The 17,688-nt window shown below is 39.4% G+C and overlaps 1 protein-coding gene across 1 annotated transcript in view; it reads left to right on the top strand.

Moving 5' to 3' along the window:
* PTPRA (protein tyrosine phosphatase receptor type A) overlaps positions 1-17,688 on the top strand; it is a 184,764-nt gene that overhangs the window by 110,686 nt on the left and 56,390 nt on the right. Inside the window, exons 2-4 of the mRNA XM_082671561.1 lie at positions 2,422-2,500; positions 3,707-4,048; positions 10,965-10,991. Coding sequence (XP_082527687.1) covers positions 2,428-2,500; positions 3,707-4,048; positions 10,965-10,991 — 442 coding nt within the window. The 5' untranslated portion in view covers positions 2,422-2,427. The remainder of the gene's footprint in view (positions 1-2,421; positions 2,501-3,706; positions 4,049-10,964; positions 10,992-17,688) is intronic.

Here is a 17,688-nt window from a genome sequence, read left to right as displayed (position 1 = left end):
GGCACCTTTAAGATTCTTGTATAATCTTTCTGGAAAGGAGTTTGTTATTATAGGCTAATTGGTATTACCATCAGTAGTTTGAGTTCTGTTTTGAGTACCAAGGAGCACAATTGCTTGTGTCATATGGTAAGAATATGTTTAGTTTTGTAAGAAACCGCCAAACTGCCTTCCAAAGTGGCTACACCATTTTGAATTCCCACAATGAATGAGAGTTTATGCTGCTCTGCAGAAGCACCGGGATTTGATGTTGTCAGTGTTTTGGATTTTGGGCATTCTGATAGGTGTGTAGTGGTGTCTCATTGTTTTAATTTGCAATTCCCTAATGACATATGTTGCTGAACATCTTTTCATATGCTTTTTTGCCATTTGTGTATCTTCTTTGGTGAGGTGTCTGTTCAGGTCTATTTTTTAATTGGGTTGATAGTTTTTTTATTGTTGAGTTTTAAGAGTTCTTGATTTTGGATAGCAGTCCTTTACCTGATGTGTGTTTGGCAAATATTTTCTCGCAGTCTGTGGCTTGTCTTCTCATTCTCTTGACATTGTCTTTTGTAGAGCAGAAGTTTTTAATTTTGATGAAGTACAGCTTATTATTTTTTTATGGCTCTGCCTTTGGTGTTGTATCTTAAAAGTCATTGCTAAACCCAAGGTCATGTAGATTTTCTCCTATGTTATCTTCCAGGAGTCTTTTGCATTTACATCTAGGTCTGTGATTCATTTTGAGTTAATTTTTGTGAAGGGTATAAGGTCTGTGTCTAGATTTTTTTTCTTTCTTTTTTTTGTATATGTATGCCGAGCTATTCCAGCACCATTGTTTGAAAAGACTATCTTTGCTCCATTGTATTGCCTTTGCTCCTTTGTAAAAGATCCATTGACTATATTTATGTGGGTCTGTATCTGGGTTCTCTCTCATGTTCCATTGGTCTATTTGTCTGTTCTTTCACCAATACCACACTGCCTTGATTACTATTTGCTTTTTTATATTACTATTTGCTTTTACAGTAATCCTCCAACTTTGCTTCAGTATTGAGCTACCTATTCTCAGTCTTTTGCATCTCTATATAAACTTAACCAGTTCTTGATATCCACAAAATAGCTTGGTAGGATTTTGATTGAGATTGCACTGAATCTGTAAACCAAGTTCGGAAGAACTGACGTCTTGACAATATTGAGTCCTCCTATCCATGAACATTGTTTATGATTGATTTCTTTTATATTTTGTAGCTTTTATTTTTTTCTATTGTCAGATATTCCATTTTTACCTTTGTGATTTATTCCTTTGTGATTTCTTACAATGCATTTATGTTTAGAAAATCCTTCCTCACTCTGCACTCACATTTGCATTTATTCCCTCTTAAAATGTGTTTGTAAGCATTTAATTTTTCAGCCCATCTGGATCTTATTTTGATATATGGAATGCAGTGATGGTCTAACCCCCTCCCCGCAAATACATTGTTATTTTTCCTAAAACCATGTCCTATTGGTTTATCAAAAATAGACATGGATACATACATAATAATCAGCCTTCCAATCTGTTTTCTAACCCTTATGGAGGGAATTGTATGCTTTCCCAATTTTGGATAATGATCGGGGGGAGGAGGGGAACTGGTCAAATCTTGTATGGCTGTACCTTGGGAAGGCCACTGGCTGAACCCAATTCCCTGCTAGGCATGGTTATTGGTACCAGAGGCAAACTCCTGGGATGTGCATAAACCACCTGCATTTCTTCACGCTTCCTCAGAGATTGTCATGTGCCCCATGGAGAGGCATGTGCTGATTCCCTTGGAGAGTCACTACCATATTAAATTACCTCTAGGCTGTGAGTCTCATGAAAATGGGACCTCTGAGGGTATTGCTCCCTAGTTGTTTCCCTAGTACCTAGCTTAGTATAGGGCATAGACATCTGAATGGATGAATGAGCCACTGCTACCAATGGGAATGTGCCATAGCCCTCTGATATGGTTTGAAGTGAAATAAAAGGTTGAGAACAGCTGTATAACGTCTGCTTTGGAGGGCAGTACATTCATGCAGTCAACCTACCTTCTCCATACTTCTCATTCTGAAGACACTAAAGCTGCACATAGCAATTAACTGGGAAGCTTTTAAACGGATTGCTACCTGCCTCTCACCCCCAGAGATGTAGTCTGGCGCAGGGATTTGTTGTTGTTGTTGTTAAGTTCTTTGAGTGATTCTAAAGTACAGCCAAGGTGGAGAACCACTGCTCTTACTTATAGTTGTGTGAAGATTCAATTAAGTAGCTGGATTCCTGGGGAATTGTGCTTACCAGACTCGCAAAAGATCATTGGTCCTGTGTGTGCACTTTAATAGCTAGGAAGAGTTTGCCCAATATACTCCTTTGGTGAATAGTTTGGACATAGTTACAGTATAACGGGACCTTATCTAAAATGGCTCTCTATTTTCCAGGTCAACATGGATTCCTGGTTCCTTCTTGTTCTGCTTGGCAGTGGTCTGATACATGTTGGTGCCAACAACACTACCATAGGTAAAGTGCCATTTGATAAGACTGGTATTAGGAATAGAATTTTGGTTTTATGTTTAATGACCCAAATTTGAAGGCCTCGGTGATACTGAAGAAAGAAAAAATATTAAAGTTGTACTTAAAAGTGATAGTAAAATGTCTTTGCACATCTCTGGGTTATAGTGTATGCTATGCTCAGCATTGTTCTATATACCATATACTACTTTAAATAAAGAGATTATGTATTCATTCCTGAAAAGTTAAAAAAAAGAAAAGAAAACGGTTGCTATTTAAGACTCATATATTGATTCTGAGGAACTAAGTAAAGAATCCCGTTTCTCCCTCCATTAGACAGTAATCCTTTGGAAGTGAGGGAAGGATTCAGCATTAAAAGAAGAGTATGTGCTGCTTGGCATATACCCAGAGAAAACTGTAATTCAAAAAGATACATGCACCCCTATGTTCATAGCCGCACTGTTCACAATAGCCAAAACATGGAAACAACCTAAATGTCGATCAACAGATAAAGATGTGGTACATATATACAATGGACTACTACTCAGCCATAAAAAAGAATGGAAAAAAAAAGGAACGAAATAATGCCATTTGTAGCTACTTGGATACAACTAGAGATTATCATACTAAGTGAAGTAAGAAAGATCCCATATGATACCACTTATATGTGGAATCTAAAATATGGCACAAATGGACCTATCTACGAAACAGAAATAGAGTCACAGACATAGAGGACAGACTTGTTGTTCCAAGGGGGAGAGGGGGAGGGAGAGGGAGGGACTGGGAGTTTGGGGTTGGTAGATGCAAACTATTACATTTAGAATGGATAAAGAACAGGGTCCTACTATATAGCACAGGGAACTATATCCAATCTCCTGGAACAAACGATAATGGAAAAGAATATTAAAAAAGAATGTATATATATGTGTAACTGAGTCACTTTGCTATACAGCAGAGATTGACAGAACATTGTAAGTCAATTATACTTCAATTTTTTTAAAAGATAATAAAATAAAAGAGGGTGAGTGTGTGTGTGTGTGTGTGTGTGTGTGTGTGTGTGTGTGTGTGTGTGTGTGTGTGTGTGTGTGTGTATGTATCTGCTCATTGGTCTCCAAGTGTTTGAGAGTGTAGTAAGGGCTTGCTGCTTTGTGCCTCATACCTGTTGAGCTCTCAAATTCTTTGTGTGATGTTTTCTTGCTTTTTTTGTGTTTGTAGTTTCACCTTCAGTAGGCGTTACAACATCTATTAAAGCATCTACAGCAGAATCACTTAAAGAAGAGACCAAAACTTCAAATCCTACTTCTTCAGTAACTTCTCCTTCCTTGGCACCAACATCCAGCCCAAGCCTAACTCTGGGACCCACCTATGTAACCACTGTCAATTCTTCAGACTCTGACAATGGGACCACAAGAACAGTAAGCACCAATTCTGTAGTCACTGCAGTTTCACCAAATGGAACATGGCTTCCAGATAACCAGTTCACAGATACCAGAACAGAACCTTGGGAGGGAAATGCCAGCACTGCAGCAACCACTCCAGAAACCTTTCCTCCTTCAGGTACTAGAGGTGGTTTCTATTTGTTCTTTCTTTTCCTCTTTGAGTTTGTTCACCCTTTTATTTTTTTTGTTTGTGTTTTCTAGCAATAAAATTTCTTGAAATAAGTAAAATCGCCCAAGCACAAAGTAATGAAACCTAGATACAGGGGATTCTCAGGAATATCTGGTTAACATAGTTAAGAGGAAAGAAGATAGGGGACTTCCCCTGTGGTCCAGTGGTTAAGACTCTGCACTTCCAATGCAGGGGGCCCAGGTTCAATCCCTGGTCAGGGAACTGAGATCCTGCGTGCCGTGTGGCCAAAATAAAAAGGAGGTAAGAAGAGAGATTCTGGAGGTTATCCTGCTTTGCATGGGATCCTGGTTAGACTGGGGAGACTTAATCATGTTTAATGGTAGAGAAGAAGATTGAAAATATAAGAGAAAGAGGAGAGCTAATTGATGATGTGAGAGACTGAAGATGAAAGGATAGTGAAACTGAGTAATAGTATTAGCCTTGAAAAGGAAGGAATCCATGGAGACCATGGGAAGGAGAAGGGGTCTGGGTGTCTATAACAATTAGATAAGAGTGGAAGGCCTGTGGCCAGGAGTAGAGTTAGGAAGAAGAATTCAGGGAAACAGTTAAGTTACACTGCCAGTTTGTTCAGGGCCTCAGCCCAGCCCACTTCTCTTCTTGGATCAATCACTGGTTGAAGTGGAAGTGGCTTTGAAGATAGAATCAGAGACCTAAATCTGAGACCAGGTGGGGTAGGGCAAATTTCCGAGGACTGGAGGGGGTTCCTCTAAGGGCTTCTGTGAGTAGTAAAGGAAATAATTGTTCCCCGACAGCTATATAATTGTCATTCCTTTTCTAGCAAAAATCACTGTTACTCTTTGGTCTTATCCCCTTGGCTCATATTTTTTCCTTGTTAGAAGGTCAGTGCCCCATATGGAATCACATATGGCTCCTGGGGGGCATATTTACTGAATTGAATCTCATTTGCTGATGACATCTTTTAGCTAGACCTTACAACTCAGACCCTGCACCTGCCAGCTTTAATCCCATATGTTCTACTATAAAGGTTATGCAGCATTTGCGGTTAAGAGCACAATCTGCTGAGCCACACTACTTGATTTTGAATCCTAACTCTGCCATACACTAGCTGTGTGAGAATAGGCAAGTCTATTTAACCACTTTACCTCAGTTTCTTCATCAGTATATAAGAATGAATGATGATGATAGTACTTACTTCATAAAGGAGCTGTTAGGATTAAACAAGTTAATATGGGTAAAATATTTATAATGGGGCCTACGTATGGTAAGCACTAATTTTAAGTGCTAGGCATCGTACTACGAGTTTTATAGAAGTAATTCCTGTAAAGTATCCTATGGATCCTATTAAGTAGGTTCTATTTTATGTTTTATAGGTGAAGGAGTTTTACAGTGTTTTTCAAAGCACAGGTCATGACCGATTCTTGAAATCAGTTTAGTGAGCCACCACAAATTTGTGTGTGTGTGGATGGTCCTCTTCCATTTTTATTCTTCTCATGTTACATATATTATTTTGTAAAACTTTTGTTTCAAAAAAACAAAACACATACTGAGTAATGGTGTAAAAATTTATTTCTTTCTGTAAATTATGGCCATTGCTTAGAGAGGAAAAGCAAAATAACTTATACAAGCTGAAGTAGTAAATGGAAAAGGTGAGACTGTCACTGACTGTCTTCACGGCCTATGTTCTTCTGTACTGTCTTTCATTTAACAATTCTGTGAGATGACCAGGAGTAATTATCTCTTTTTAGTAGTTGCTTGACGTAAGACCTTAGAGGTTAAATAATTTGCCTTAGATCTGAAGGCTGTCAAGTAGCAAGTAAGACCTATTTCTCACTTCTGTGGTCTCTCCACACTGCTGTTAGGGAACCGAGTTTTCTATAATCTGCTGTAGGTCCAAATTATGCCATAGCTGAGAAACCAGTTACTATACAGTTAAAACATTTCATGTCTCAGAGGAGGCTGAGACTGCCTTTCACTGGTGGCTCTTATTCAAGATCAGTAGAAGGAAAACTTTATGGTACATCAGGTGTTACAGCCTGAAACCCCACATCTGCCGTGTCACCACCATTTTATCAATCCTCCCATAATTGTTACATCATAACTTTTGGTAAAATCAGTATTTGATGTTTTATATTACTATGACTATATAATACTATTCCATGCTGAGCTGTGATGTGATTATTTTCTCTTTCTTGTACAACTTTTTTCTGGATTTCATAATTACCTTTTTTTTTTTGCTATTGGAAGCCGCTTCTTCCCAAACTTTCCATAGGTTTGTAATACGGTTAGTTTTCCACAAAGTCAGACCTATTAGATAATCTGTTTATTTCTTTTTTACCTAGAGATCGTCCTCCTGAGTCCTCCATTGTCATTGTCTTATTGAAGCCTAGGTTTTTTCTGATCACTAGGGCTGCTACTCAAATGTCAGCCTGGGATTTCCCTTCTCTATCATTCTGGGAATTTCCTTTGCTGCTTCCTGGCTTCCATATTGTCTTCTTTCATGGATTACCCCATCACTTGATAGAACGTATCCTCCAGTAGCTTCCTGAGAAAGGGGTCCATGGGAGGTAAATTGCATGAGGAATTACATGTCTAAAAATATCTTTAGGGGTGTGTATAGAATTTGAGGACATATTTTTTTTCCCTGGAATTTTTAAAGCATTGTCCTAACTGACTTCTAATTCCCAGGCTTGGAGAATTCTACTGCTATCCTGATTCCTAATTGTTTGTGTGTCTTTAAAGATCTTCTCTTCATCATTGGTGCCCTGAAATTTCATAGTAATGGGTCTTGATGTGTGTCTTTTTCTTTCATTAATTATTTTGGGATAGGAGCTTTGGAGCTTTCGTCCTTCAGTTCTGGAAATTTTTCTTGTATTTGTTCAAAAATGTTCTTCCCTCTTCCATTTTCTCTGTTCTGTTTGTCTAAAATCCTTATTATTTGGATGTTGGACATATCCTGAATTAATTCTTTAATCTTAATTTTTCTTTTCTATTGACCTTTGCTTTGAGGGTTTTTTTCACTTTTCTAAAATAGCAAGTGTGTGTGTGTATATATATATATATACACACACACACATACATACCTTTTTTCTTCCATTTATAACACAGATAATAAATGTACTGTGTACATTTCTACACATTACTTTTTTCAGTTAGCCTATCATACTTTTTCTATATTATAGTAAGGGGCTATCTCATTGTATGGCTTTACCTTGATGTATTTATCCAGTCTGCCCTATTAGCCAATGTTAAGGTTGGTTTTTCTTTTCAATTAATCAATCTATTTATTTATTTTGGGCTGCATTGGGTCTTCGTTGCTGCGTGCGGGCTTTCTTTAGTTGCTGTGAGCAGGGCCTACTCTTCATTGTGCTGCAAGGGCTTTTCATTGCGGGGGTTTCTCTTGTTGCAGAGCATGGGCTGTAGGCGCACGGGCTTTAGTAGTTGTGGCTCGTGGGCTTTAGGGCGCAGGCTCAGTAGTTGTGGCGCATGGGCTTAGTTGCTCCGTGGCATGGGGGGGATCTTCCTGGACGAGGGATCGAACCCGTGTCCCCTGCATTGGCAGGTGGATTCTTAACCACTGTGCCACCAGGGAAGTCCCCCCACTGTTTTAATGACTGTAACTTTATAAAATACTTAATGTTTGATAAGATGAGTTATCCCTTGTTAATCTTATTTTTCAGAATTTTGCTAGCATTTCTTGATTGTTTTTCTCCATAAGTGTTATAATCAACTTGTATAGCTGGAAAAAAGTTTTTATAGATCATGTTAAGTTTATAGACTAACAGGGACAATTGATATTTTTAATTCTTCCTATCCAAGAATGCTGTATATTCCATTTGCTGAAGTCTTTTATTTTGTATTTCTTGGAAGTGTTTTAAAATTTTCACCGCTCGTGTTGCACGTGCTTTGTTCAGCTTATTTCTACATATTTCAAAGGTTTTTCTTTTTGTTTTGTTTTTTGTTAGTATAGGTGGAATATGGTATCTTCTAACTGGTTGCTGTTGGGGCTATGAAACCTATTTTTTTAAATCGAGATACAATTGACATATAATACTGTTTTAGTTTTAGCTGTACAACATAAGGCCATTGATTTTTGTACATACAATATATTTTATACTGATCATCTTAATTAATTTCCTTTGTGTTTGACTTAATTTTCTTCAATTATCATAAGTTTTCAAATCATCTCATTTGCAAATATCTCTTTTTATTATTATTATTTTTTTTTTTTTTTTTCTTTTGCGGTACACGGGCCTCTCACTGTTGTGGCCTCTCCCGCCGCGGAGCACAGGCTCCGGATGCACAGGGTCAGTGGCCATGGCTCACAGGCCCAGCCGCTCCGCGGCATGTGGAATCTTCCCGGACCAGGGCACGAACCCACGTCCCCTGCATCGGCAGGCGGACTCTCAACCACTGTGCCACCAAGGAAGCCTGAAATATCTCTTTTTAAATTTCCAAATATTTAGATCTCTTTCCTTCTGTTTAAATGAATTGGTGAATACCTCTAGAACAAAGTTAGGAAATAATAGTAAAAGTAGATAGCCTTGTTTTGTACTTGATTCTAAGGAGGATGATCTCAGTCGTTTTTCATTAAACATGGTGTTGACTTTTGCGTTGAGATAAACATATTTATTGTGTTCAGGATTTTTTGACTCATTCCTGTTTTAAAGAGTATTTATGTCAAGAAGCAGTGTTAAATTTTGCCAGTTGCCAGCTGAGCATCATTGAGCAAGATCTGTATGGGTCTTTTTCTTTTTTTTATCATATGCTTCAGTGAATCATATTAATTGATTTTCTAATTTTGAACTATTTACATTCCAGCAAAAATAGCTCCACTTGGTCTTGTATTTTTCTTGAATAACTGTTGCAATTTATTTGATATTATTTTATTTCGTATTTTTTCATTGATATTTCTGAGTTGTTTCTTTTTTTGTTAAAGATTTAATTTTTAATTTATTTTTGGCTGCGTTGGGTCTTTGTTGCTGTACTTGGGCTTTCTCTAGTTATGGAGAGCAGGGGCTCCTCTTCGTTGCAGTGCACGGGCTTCTCCTCGTGGCGGCTTCTCTTGATGCAGAGCACAGGCTCTAGGTGTGCGAGCTTCAGTAGTTGTGGCATGTGGGCTATAGAGCGCAGGCTCAGTAGTTGTGGCACGCGGGCTTAGTTGCTCCACATCATGCAGGATCTTCCCGAACCAGGGATCGAACCCGTGTCCCCTGCATTGGCAGGTGGATTCTTATCCACTGTACCACCAGGGAAGTCCCTGTAAGTTATTTCTAAATGAGATTGGTATATGTGTTTCCTTTGTATGTATGCTATTTTTGATAAGTTTTGTTTGTCAGTGTTTTGTTTTGCTTCATAGAAAGAATTGAAGTATACCTAGAAAATTTTGCATTTCATTTAAATTTTCAAAATTATTCAAATAGATTTGAGGAAAAGTCATCCCTTAGGGTTAATTTCTTACATAGCTGTGACTATTTCTTATTTTATATATTTAAGTCCTTTTTCCTGTTTAGGTTGACTAACCATTTATCTATTTCATGGTTTGTTGCTTTTTTCTTCTAAAGAACCTGCTATTGTATATTTATTAGTTCTGTCATTTTTCAGTTTTTTATTTCATTAATTTCTTTTATTCTTATTTTTTCTGCTTTTCTTAGATTTATTTTGTGCTTTTTCTATCTTCCTGGATTGAATGCTTCATTTGCTTATTTTTATTCTTAATTAATATGTATTTAATGCTATGAATTTTTTATAAGCACAGCTTTAGGCGTATCCTATAAGTGTTCCTGTAGGTAGTTATATTAGTTAGGGAGTGGTCTAAGCTACTCTGACAAAGATATACCGAAATTCATTGACCACTTAAGTCACTTAAGACACAGATGTGTCTTTCTCTCCCCTTTCACATTCCAGAAGTAGACAGGGGGGCTTTACCTCATCAGAGACCAAATTCCTTTTTTCTTGTGCCTCTGGCATCCTGACAGTTGCCCTCATCTGCTTGGTCAAGAGATGGCTCTCATCACTGGGTTCTGGTTCCAGCCCCCGGGAAGGAGCAACAGAGGAAATAGTTACAAACAATTTCTTTTCCAAAGGGTGTGACCCAGAAGTTACTCTCATTGGTTTTGTTCACATCCCATTGACTGGAATTCTTCATATGATTACACCTAGAGTCTCAGAAATGTAGTCTCTAAATGGACAGGTTTGTGCTCAGCTAAAAGTAGGGGATGTTCTGTACTAAAGGCAAGAAGAGGAAGAGACTGATATTGGGGGAGTGTCAGTAGATTCTGCCACAAGTGTGATTTGTTATTTGTTTAGGCATTTTGCAGTTCGGTTTTGATTTTAATTTTCAAGTGTTTTCTTACTTTGTTAATTTCTAGTTTTATTGCATCATGATAAAAGAATATTGTCTGTACTATTTCTACTACGAGGAATTTATAGGGGCTTGTGGATATTTCATAAGCCTTTGAAAAGGTTTTCTCTGTTAGTATACAGAGTTTGGTCTATGCCATTTAGATTTTATTATCTATTATCATTTAAGGTCTTTTATATTTTTAACTAAAATTTTGCCCTGTTGCATTTTAATGGCTTAAAAAGACATAAAGACCTCAAGTACTATTGTGTTTATATTTCTCTTGGCATTCTTGTATTTTTTATGAATGTTGACGCTGCATTGTTTTTGTACTCAGGGAGAAGGACAAACCATCGATAAAAGTTTAGTGAATCTGTGCAGTCTTATTTCCCAGTTGTTGGAGGGTGCCTCATTGTAGCTCCAGCATATACAAAGGGAAAAGTATCCATATTCCTAGAGCTTATTTTGTTTTACATTAGATTGAATAATAATGTTTGTTTTTAATCTGAGTGAATGTTTCTATTTTTTTTACTTATTACACAGGTAATTCTGACTCCAAGGACAGAAGAGGTGAGCCATTCACCTTATGTTTCTTGTCCTTTTTACAGTGTACAATATTTGTTGCATTTCCTCTGCTCAGTCTGTGGTAACCTTGTGCATCTCTGACTGTTACTTGTTTATTTTTCCTTAAGTTGTTTCCATATTAACCTCATGGAGAAGAGTAACAAATAAGTATTCATTACGTTTTTAAATGTAGATGTTGTTTTTTCCCCTAGTCTATAAAATGTTGACCTCTTGTCACTTTATATGGATTTTATGGATTTTCAGCCCTCTGGTGTAACGTCCCTATGACTGGAGATGTTATGTCAGTGGTCTAATAAGCAGGACTGCAGAATCCCTGTTCACCAGAGAATAGAATACATGGGGACTCTTGTAGAAGTGGCATATTTCTCTTAGGACAACAGTAAGGCTACCATCAAAGAGCGTAAGATAGATTATCCAATGGTCTAAGAAATGATCATTGCATTTGAATTTGGAAAATGTTAATCTGCGAGGCAATTTTTCTCATCTTGATTTCCTATTTTATCAAATCAGGCTTGTGTTTTGTTTTCTTTTTTTCTGATTCCATTATTTAAACATGCACAATTTTTCCTGCATAAGTAATGGAACACTTGAAGGCTTATGAAGTCCCATTAAGTAGGGAGCATTTGAATCAGAAAAGTACATACTCTGTACAGCAACTATAATTTAAGAAAGGAAAGAAAAGTAGATACTCTAACCCAAAGTGTTGCCCATCTGCCACTGTGTTTGGTGAGGAACAGTGAGGTGTTATCACACTGTGTACAGATTTCCCTTGATTTTCCAGCTCTCGCTTTCTTAAACTCAGGAACTGGATTTGATTAATGTAGTGCCCTTGCTATTCACTTTCACTTACCAGATTCTCACTGTCAAATGTAGAACTTAATAGATTTATGTAGCAATAGATACTTATATTTGCTCCCTAAAACGGCTCTTTTAACCAATCTTATAATAAAATCCGAAGTCAAAGTGGTAGGCTTCAAAATTAAACATAAGATCTCTGATTCCTTCCTCTACTTAGTGTGTATTTTCTTACTCTTCAGCCTTTTTCTTGCCCCAGATATTATCCCTGTTTTACCTAGCTGACTAATACAGATGTGAGTAGTTTCAGTATTATGATTAAAAAGAAATAAATTACCTTAATTATCTAGATTATTGCTAATTGTGACATACTAATATAATAAATCTTTTTAAGTTTAAAAAATAATTTTGTATAATTGCCTTTGACCAAACAGGAAAATGAAGAGGCATACATAGTCTCAGCCCCATATGTTATGATGATTTTACCAGAGCAAATCCTTAGAAGTATTGCTATAAATTTTGATATCACATTCTAATTTTAAAGCCAAGTGCTTTTTGAGAAATGAGGCTATTGTTTTGAAACATTTGCATTATAATGGGTTTGCTAAGCAAATGATGTCTTATGCAGATGATTAAGGGTTTAAATTTTTATGCATTGGCCTTTGATATGCTTTTTTTTTTTCTTTTTTTGCGGTATGCGGGCCTCTCACTGTTGTGGCCTCTCCCTTTGTGGAGCACAGGCTCCGGACGCGCAGGCTCAGTGGCGATGGCTCACGGGCCCAGCTGCTCCGCGGCATGTGGGATCTTCCCGGACCGGGGCATGAACCCGCGTCCCCTGCATCGGCAGGCGGACTCTCAACCACAGCGCCACCAAGGAAACCCCTTTGATATGCTTTTGAACAGCAATAGCTGGTGTTTTAATTGCCAGCCCATATAAGCATAAAAAAGAGAGGACGGGAGGCAAGCAACTTTGCTTCTTTTCTTTCAAAGTTGAAGAAACTACTTATTTTCTCATGTGTATTATTTTTTAAATGTATTCCAAGTTATTTTGGTAGAGCCAGCCTTTTCCCAATTTTGAAAAATATAAATCATATAAGATTTACCATTTTAACCGCACAGTTCAGTGGCATTAAGTACATTTACATTGTTGTGCAATCATCACCACCATCTGTCTCCAGAATTTTTCATTTTATTTTTTTAATATCATCCCAGACTAAAACTCTGTAACCCATTGAACAATAACTCCTCATTTCTCCTTCCCCCAGCCCCTGGTAACCACTAATCTACTTTCTGTCTCTGTAAATTTGTCTGTTCTGTGTACCTCATTTAAATGGAGTCATACAGTATTTGTTCTTTTGTAACCAGCTTTTCTTTTAAAACATTTTCACTGGTGTTAATTTGGATGATTTGTGTACTATATAGTAATGTATTAAATCCAGTTCTGGCATTATCTACCAGGTACCTCTTCACCATGAAGTCAGTGGTCATGAGTATACTTTCCAGTTGTTATTTAGTCTTTGCTAGTTTTAAATCTCAGTTTCATTAGTTTTGTTCTAGGGGAAACAGACTCTGAGATAAAGATTCTCATGCAGCCCCTGTGAGACAGTGATGGCAGTAGTATTGGGTAGAGGGAGGAAATGAGATACCATGGGGTCAGAGCAGAGGCAGCAAAAGCATTAGTATATGTGGTTAAAACATGGGCTCTGGGGCTTCCCTGGTGGTGCAGTGGTTGAGGGTCCGCCTGCCGATGCAGGGGACATGGGTTCGTGCCCCGGTCCGGGAGAATCCTGCGTGCCGCGGAGCGGCTGGGCCCGTGGGCCGTGGCCACTGAGACTGTGCGTCAGGAGCCTATGCTCCGCAACAGGAGAGGCCACAGCAGTGAGAGGCCCGCGTACCGCAAAAAAAATAAATAAATAAAATAAAGGGCTCTGGAGCTAGACCACCTGAGTTTGTGTGTTGACTCTCTACCACTTAACCGGCAGGGTGGGGTAGGTACTTAACTCCTGTGCCTCCTTTTGCCATTGGCAAAATAGGATGGGAACAGAATTTCCTTCATAGGGTTGTTGTGAGGAATGAACTAACGTTGAACTAGTGCTTGGCCTACTGCTGGGTCAGCATATAGCAGTTGCTCAGCAACTCTTACCACCACCACCACTCTGTTACTATTACTGTTAATTAGATGGGAGCCTAAGGGGATCAGGAATCTCAGCCAGCCAGTCAGAATTTGTGGAAACAAGGGTGCGCTCTAAGGCAGGGTCACACTGCAGTTTACTACCACAACTGTAGACATCAGCTTATCCTCTGCCCTGTACCTTTTAAACAAAGTTCTGCATAAACCTGTCTCATCTTACTTTTTATTTTAATAGTTTTTTAACTTAGGGTTTTCACATGAAGACTTTATAACTGATATTTGTTAAATAGCAAGAATACAGGATAAAACTAGTCTAACCATACTTTACATTATTTTAGATGTAATCATTTCTATAACTGGATTTTTTCAAAAAATCTGGACTAGTACCCTGTTAGTATTTGTGAAGGAGTCCTTGAGCTACAGAGTTCTAGAACCAGGCAGGGTAAACATTCTGTTGCACCCCAGAGGCTCCTTAAAGTTTCTCAGCTCTCAAATCAGATCACCTGCTCCCCCTGGGTTTCTCTTTCAATACTTTGCTAGAGTTGAAGTCTAGAAGGGGGTTGGCATTCTTGTTAGAGAGGTATTTTGGGGGCTTCCCTTGTGGCACAGTGGTTAAGAATCCTCCTGCCAATGCAGGGGACACAGGTTCAAGCTGTGGTCCAGGAAGATCCCACATGCCGCGTAGCAACTAAGCCCGTGCACCACAACTAGTGAGCCTGTGCTCTAGAACCCGCAGGCCACGACTACTGAGCCCACGTGCTGCAACTACTGAAGCCCGCGTGCCTAGAGCCCGTGCTCTCCAACAAGAGAAGCCACCGCAATGAGAAGCCCATGTACCACAACGAAGAGTAGCCCCGGCTCATCGCAACTAGAGAAAGCCTGTGTGCAGCAGCGAAGACCCAACACAGCCAAAATATAAAAATAAATAATTTTTTTAAAAAAAATAGGTATTTTGGGATTATCACAGCAAGTGACATTATTAAGTGAACTTCATTTATGATGGCTTTCCCTAAGCATCTTTAATAATATATTCATTCAGCACCTATGAGGTGCTGAGGATTCTAGAAAGAAAAAAAAAAGTTCCCTGTCTGATGGAAGAAACGTGTGAACACCAAGAATCAGAGCCCACTCAACTACATGCTATTGGATATATACCATACAAAGTGCTATGAGGGGAGCTTAAAAGGCTCACTATACCTGGGGAGTGGGAGGAGGCATGAAGGTGAATTTTGGGCAGTTTAATATAGTAACTGAGGGGCTTCCCTGGTGGCGCAGTGGTTGAGAGTCCGCCTGCCGATGCAGGGGACACGGGTTCGTGCCCCAGTCCGGGAAGATCCCACATGCCGTGGAGCGGCTAGGCCCGTGAGCCATGGCCGCTGAGCCTGCGCGTCCGGAGCCTGTGCTCCTCAATGGGAGAGGCCACAACAGTAAGAGGCCCGCGTACCGCAAAAAAAAAAAAAAAAAAAAAAAATATATATATATATATATATATAAGGAAAATGAGGATGCACGAGACAGGGTAAAAGCAAGGAGACGTGAAAGAGCCAGTCATGTGTTTGAGGAGCTGTGCATGGTTGATGTGCATGAAGTGGGAAGTGGTCAGAGGTAGCCTCAACAGCAGTACATTGAGCTCAGGGTGTCTCCTGGTGATGTTAAGGAAGGAAGTGACATGGTCAGATATTTGTTTTAGAAAGATAACTCCAGAGGCCCTAGGGAAGATGGATGGGCAATAGAAATTAAGGTTTCTAAATGGTAATTTGGCCCAAGACAACAGTGATTGGGTTCATCCCAGATGTTTGGGCACTTGAGGCAACTTTTGATGACTTTTGCTGTTTTTAGAGCACTTAACAACCTATAAGAAGCACTTAAAACAACTTTGCCTTTGAGTGTTGATAAATATTTCTACCAAAAAGTGTGAAGACGACAAAAAAAATGGGCCTTAGGAAGTGAGGCTAGAGGAGTATGGCTTTTACTTCACTGATTTTTTTTTTTTTTTTTGGCTGCACTGGGTCTTCATTGCTATGCGCGGGCTTTCTCTAGTTGCGACAAGCAGCCGTTGCGGTGTGCGGGCTTCTCATTGCGGTGGCTTCTCTTGTTGCAGAGCATGGGCTCTAGGTGCACGGGCTTCAGTAGTTGCAGCACACGGGCTCAATAGTTGTGGCACACAGGCCCTAGAGCATGCGGGCTTCAGTAGTTGCGGCGCATGGGCTCAGTAGTTGCGGTGTGTGGGCTCTAGGGCACGTGAGCTTTAGTAGTTGTGGTGCATGGGCTTAGTTGCTCCGTGGCATGTGGGATCTTCCTGGACCAGGGATGGAACCCGTGTCCCCTGCATTGGCAGGCGGATTCTTTATTTTTTTTATTTTTATTTTTTTGCGGTATGCGGGCCTCTCACTGTTGTGGCCTCTCCTGTTGCGGAGCACAGGCTCTGGACGCGCAGGCTCAGCGGCCATGGCTCACGGGCCTAGCCCAGACCGGGGCATGAACCCATGTCCCGTGCATCGGCAGGCGGACTCTCAACCACTGCGCCACCAGGGAAGCCCCAGCAGGCGGATTCTTAACCACTGTGCCACCAAGGAAGTCCCTTCACTGAGTATTTTTGCGGTTGACCAACGTGTGTCTTAAGTCCTTGAGTGATTCACCTGTCTACATGTGAGCCCTTAAAATAACATGACCCTTTGTTTTCTTGGAAAGGGGATATAAGCAAATAGACAAGTCTTGTCCCAGAACACCATTTTAGTATTTTTAAAATGCTGTCCTCTGGTCTGAGTCTAGGGAGTGAACTTCTGGTAGAATGGGTGGTTGGGGAGTGGGGCGTAGGGGTGGGAGTGGCAGGGAATGGACCACTGTTCCTGCCTTGCCTGCATCATGCAAGGCCACATCTCCAGAGGGCCCAGATCAGGACAAGGCTAAGCACAATGATATGATGAGTCCGTCCATTTTGGGAGGAGCCCTAAGAGGGTGACTGGATTCTGAGCCTGTCTCCAAGTCTGAGATTTGACACAGGGAGCTGTAAATTCTCTCCTACTTTATTAATAGATCTGAGTCTCCTTCCCTCACACAGGCCTGGGAACATCTTTACTATCTGTATTGTCTTTAACTGTATTAAGAACATGGGTGTAATTCAGATGTCAAGAGGTAAAATCTGACTTTTATGATAGAGGACTCTTCTGGCCTGAAAGCTTGGGAGAGTTAAAATGTTTTTCCGACCAACCAACCAACCAACCAACTCATAGAGAAAGAGATCAGATTTATGGTCACCAGAGGCAGGGGGTAGCAGTAGGGGGAATTGGATAAAGGCAGTCAGAAGATACAAACCTCCAGTTATAAGATAAATAAGTACTAGGGATGTAATGAACAACATGATAAACATAATTAACACTGCTGTATGTTAAATACGAAAGTTGTTAAGAGTAAATCGTAAGAGTTATCATCACAAGAGAAAAAATTTTTCTATTTAATTTTGTATCTGTATCAGATCACCGATGTTCACTAAATTTATTTTGATAATCATTTCATGATGTATGTAAGTCAGATCATCATACTATATACCTTAAACTTTCTGTGAATTTCACTGCTCTGGGTACCTCATATAAATGGAATCATACAGTGTTTGTCTTTTTGTGACTGGCTTATTCACTTAGTATATTGTCTTCAAGGTTCATCCTTATATTGTAGCATATGTTTCCTTCCTTTTTAAGACTAAAAATATTTCATTGTACACGTATACCACATTTTGCTTATCCATGCATCTGTCAA

Source organism: Grampus griseus, assembly GCF_964374135.1.
Source record: "Grampus griseus genome assembly, chromosome: 14".
Classification (NCBI taxonomy): Eukaryota; Metazoa; Chordata; class Mammalia; order Artiodactyla; family Delphinidae; genus Grampus; species Grampus griseus.
Note: the sequence above shows the minus strand (reverse complement) of the source record. Positions and strands in the feature narration are given on the sequence as shown.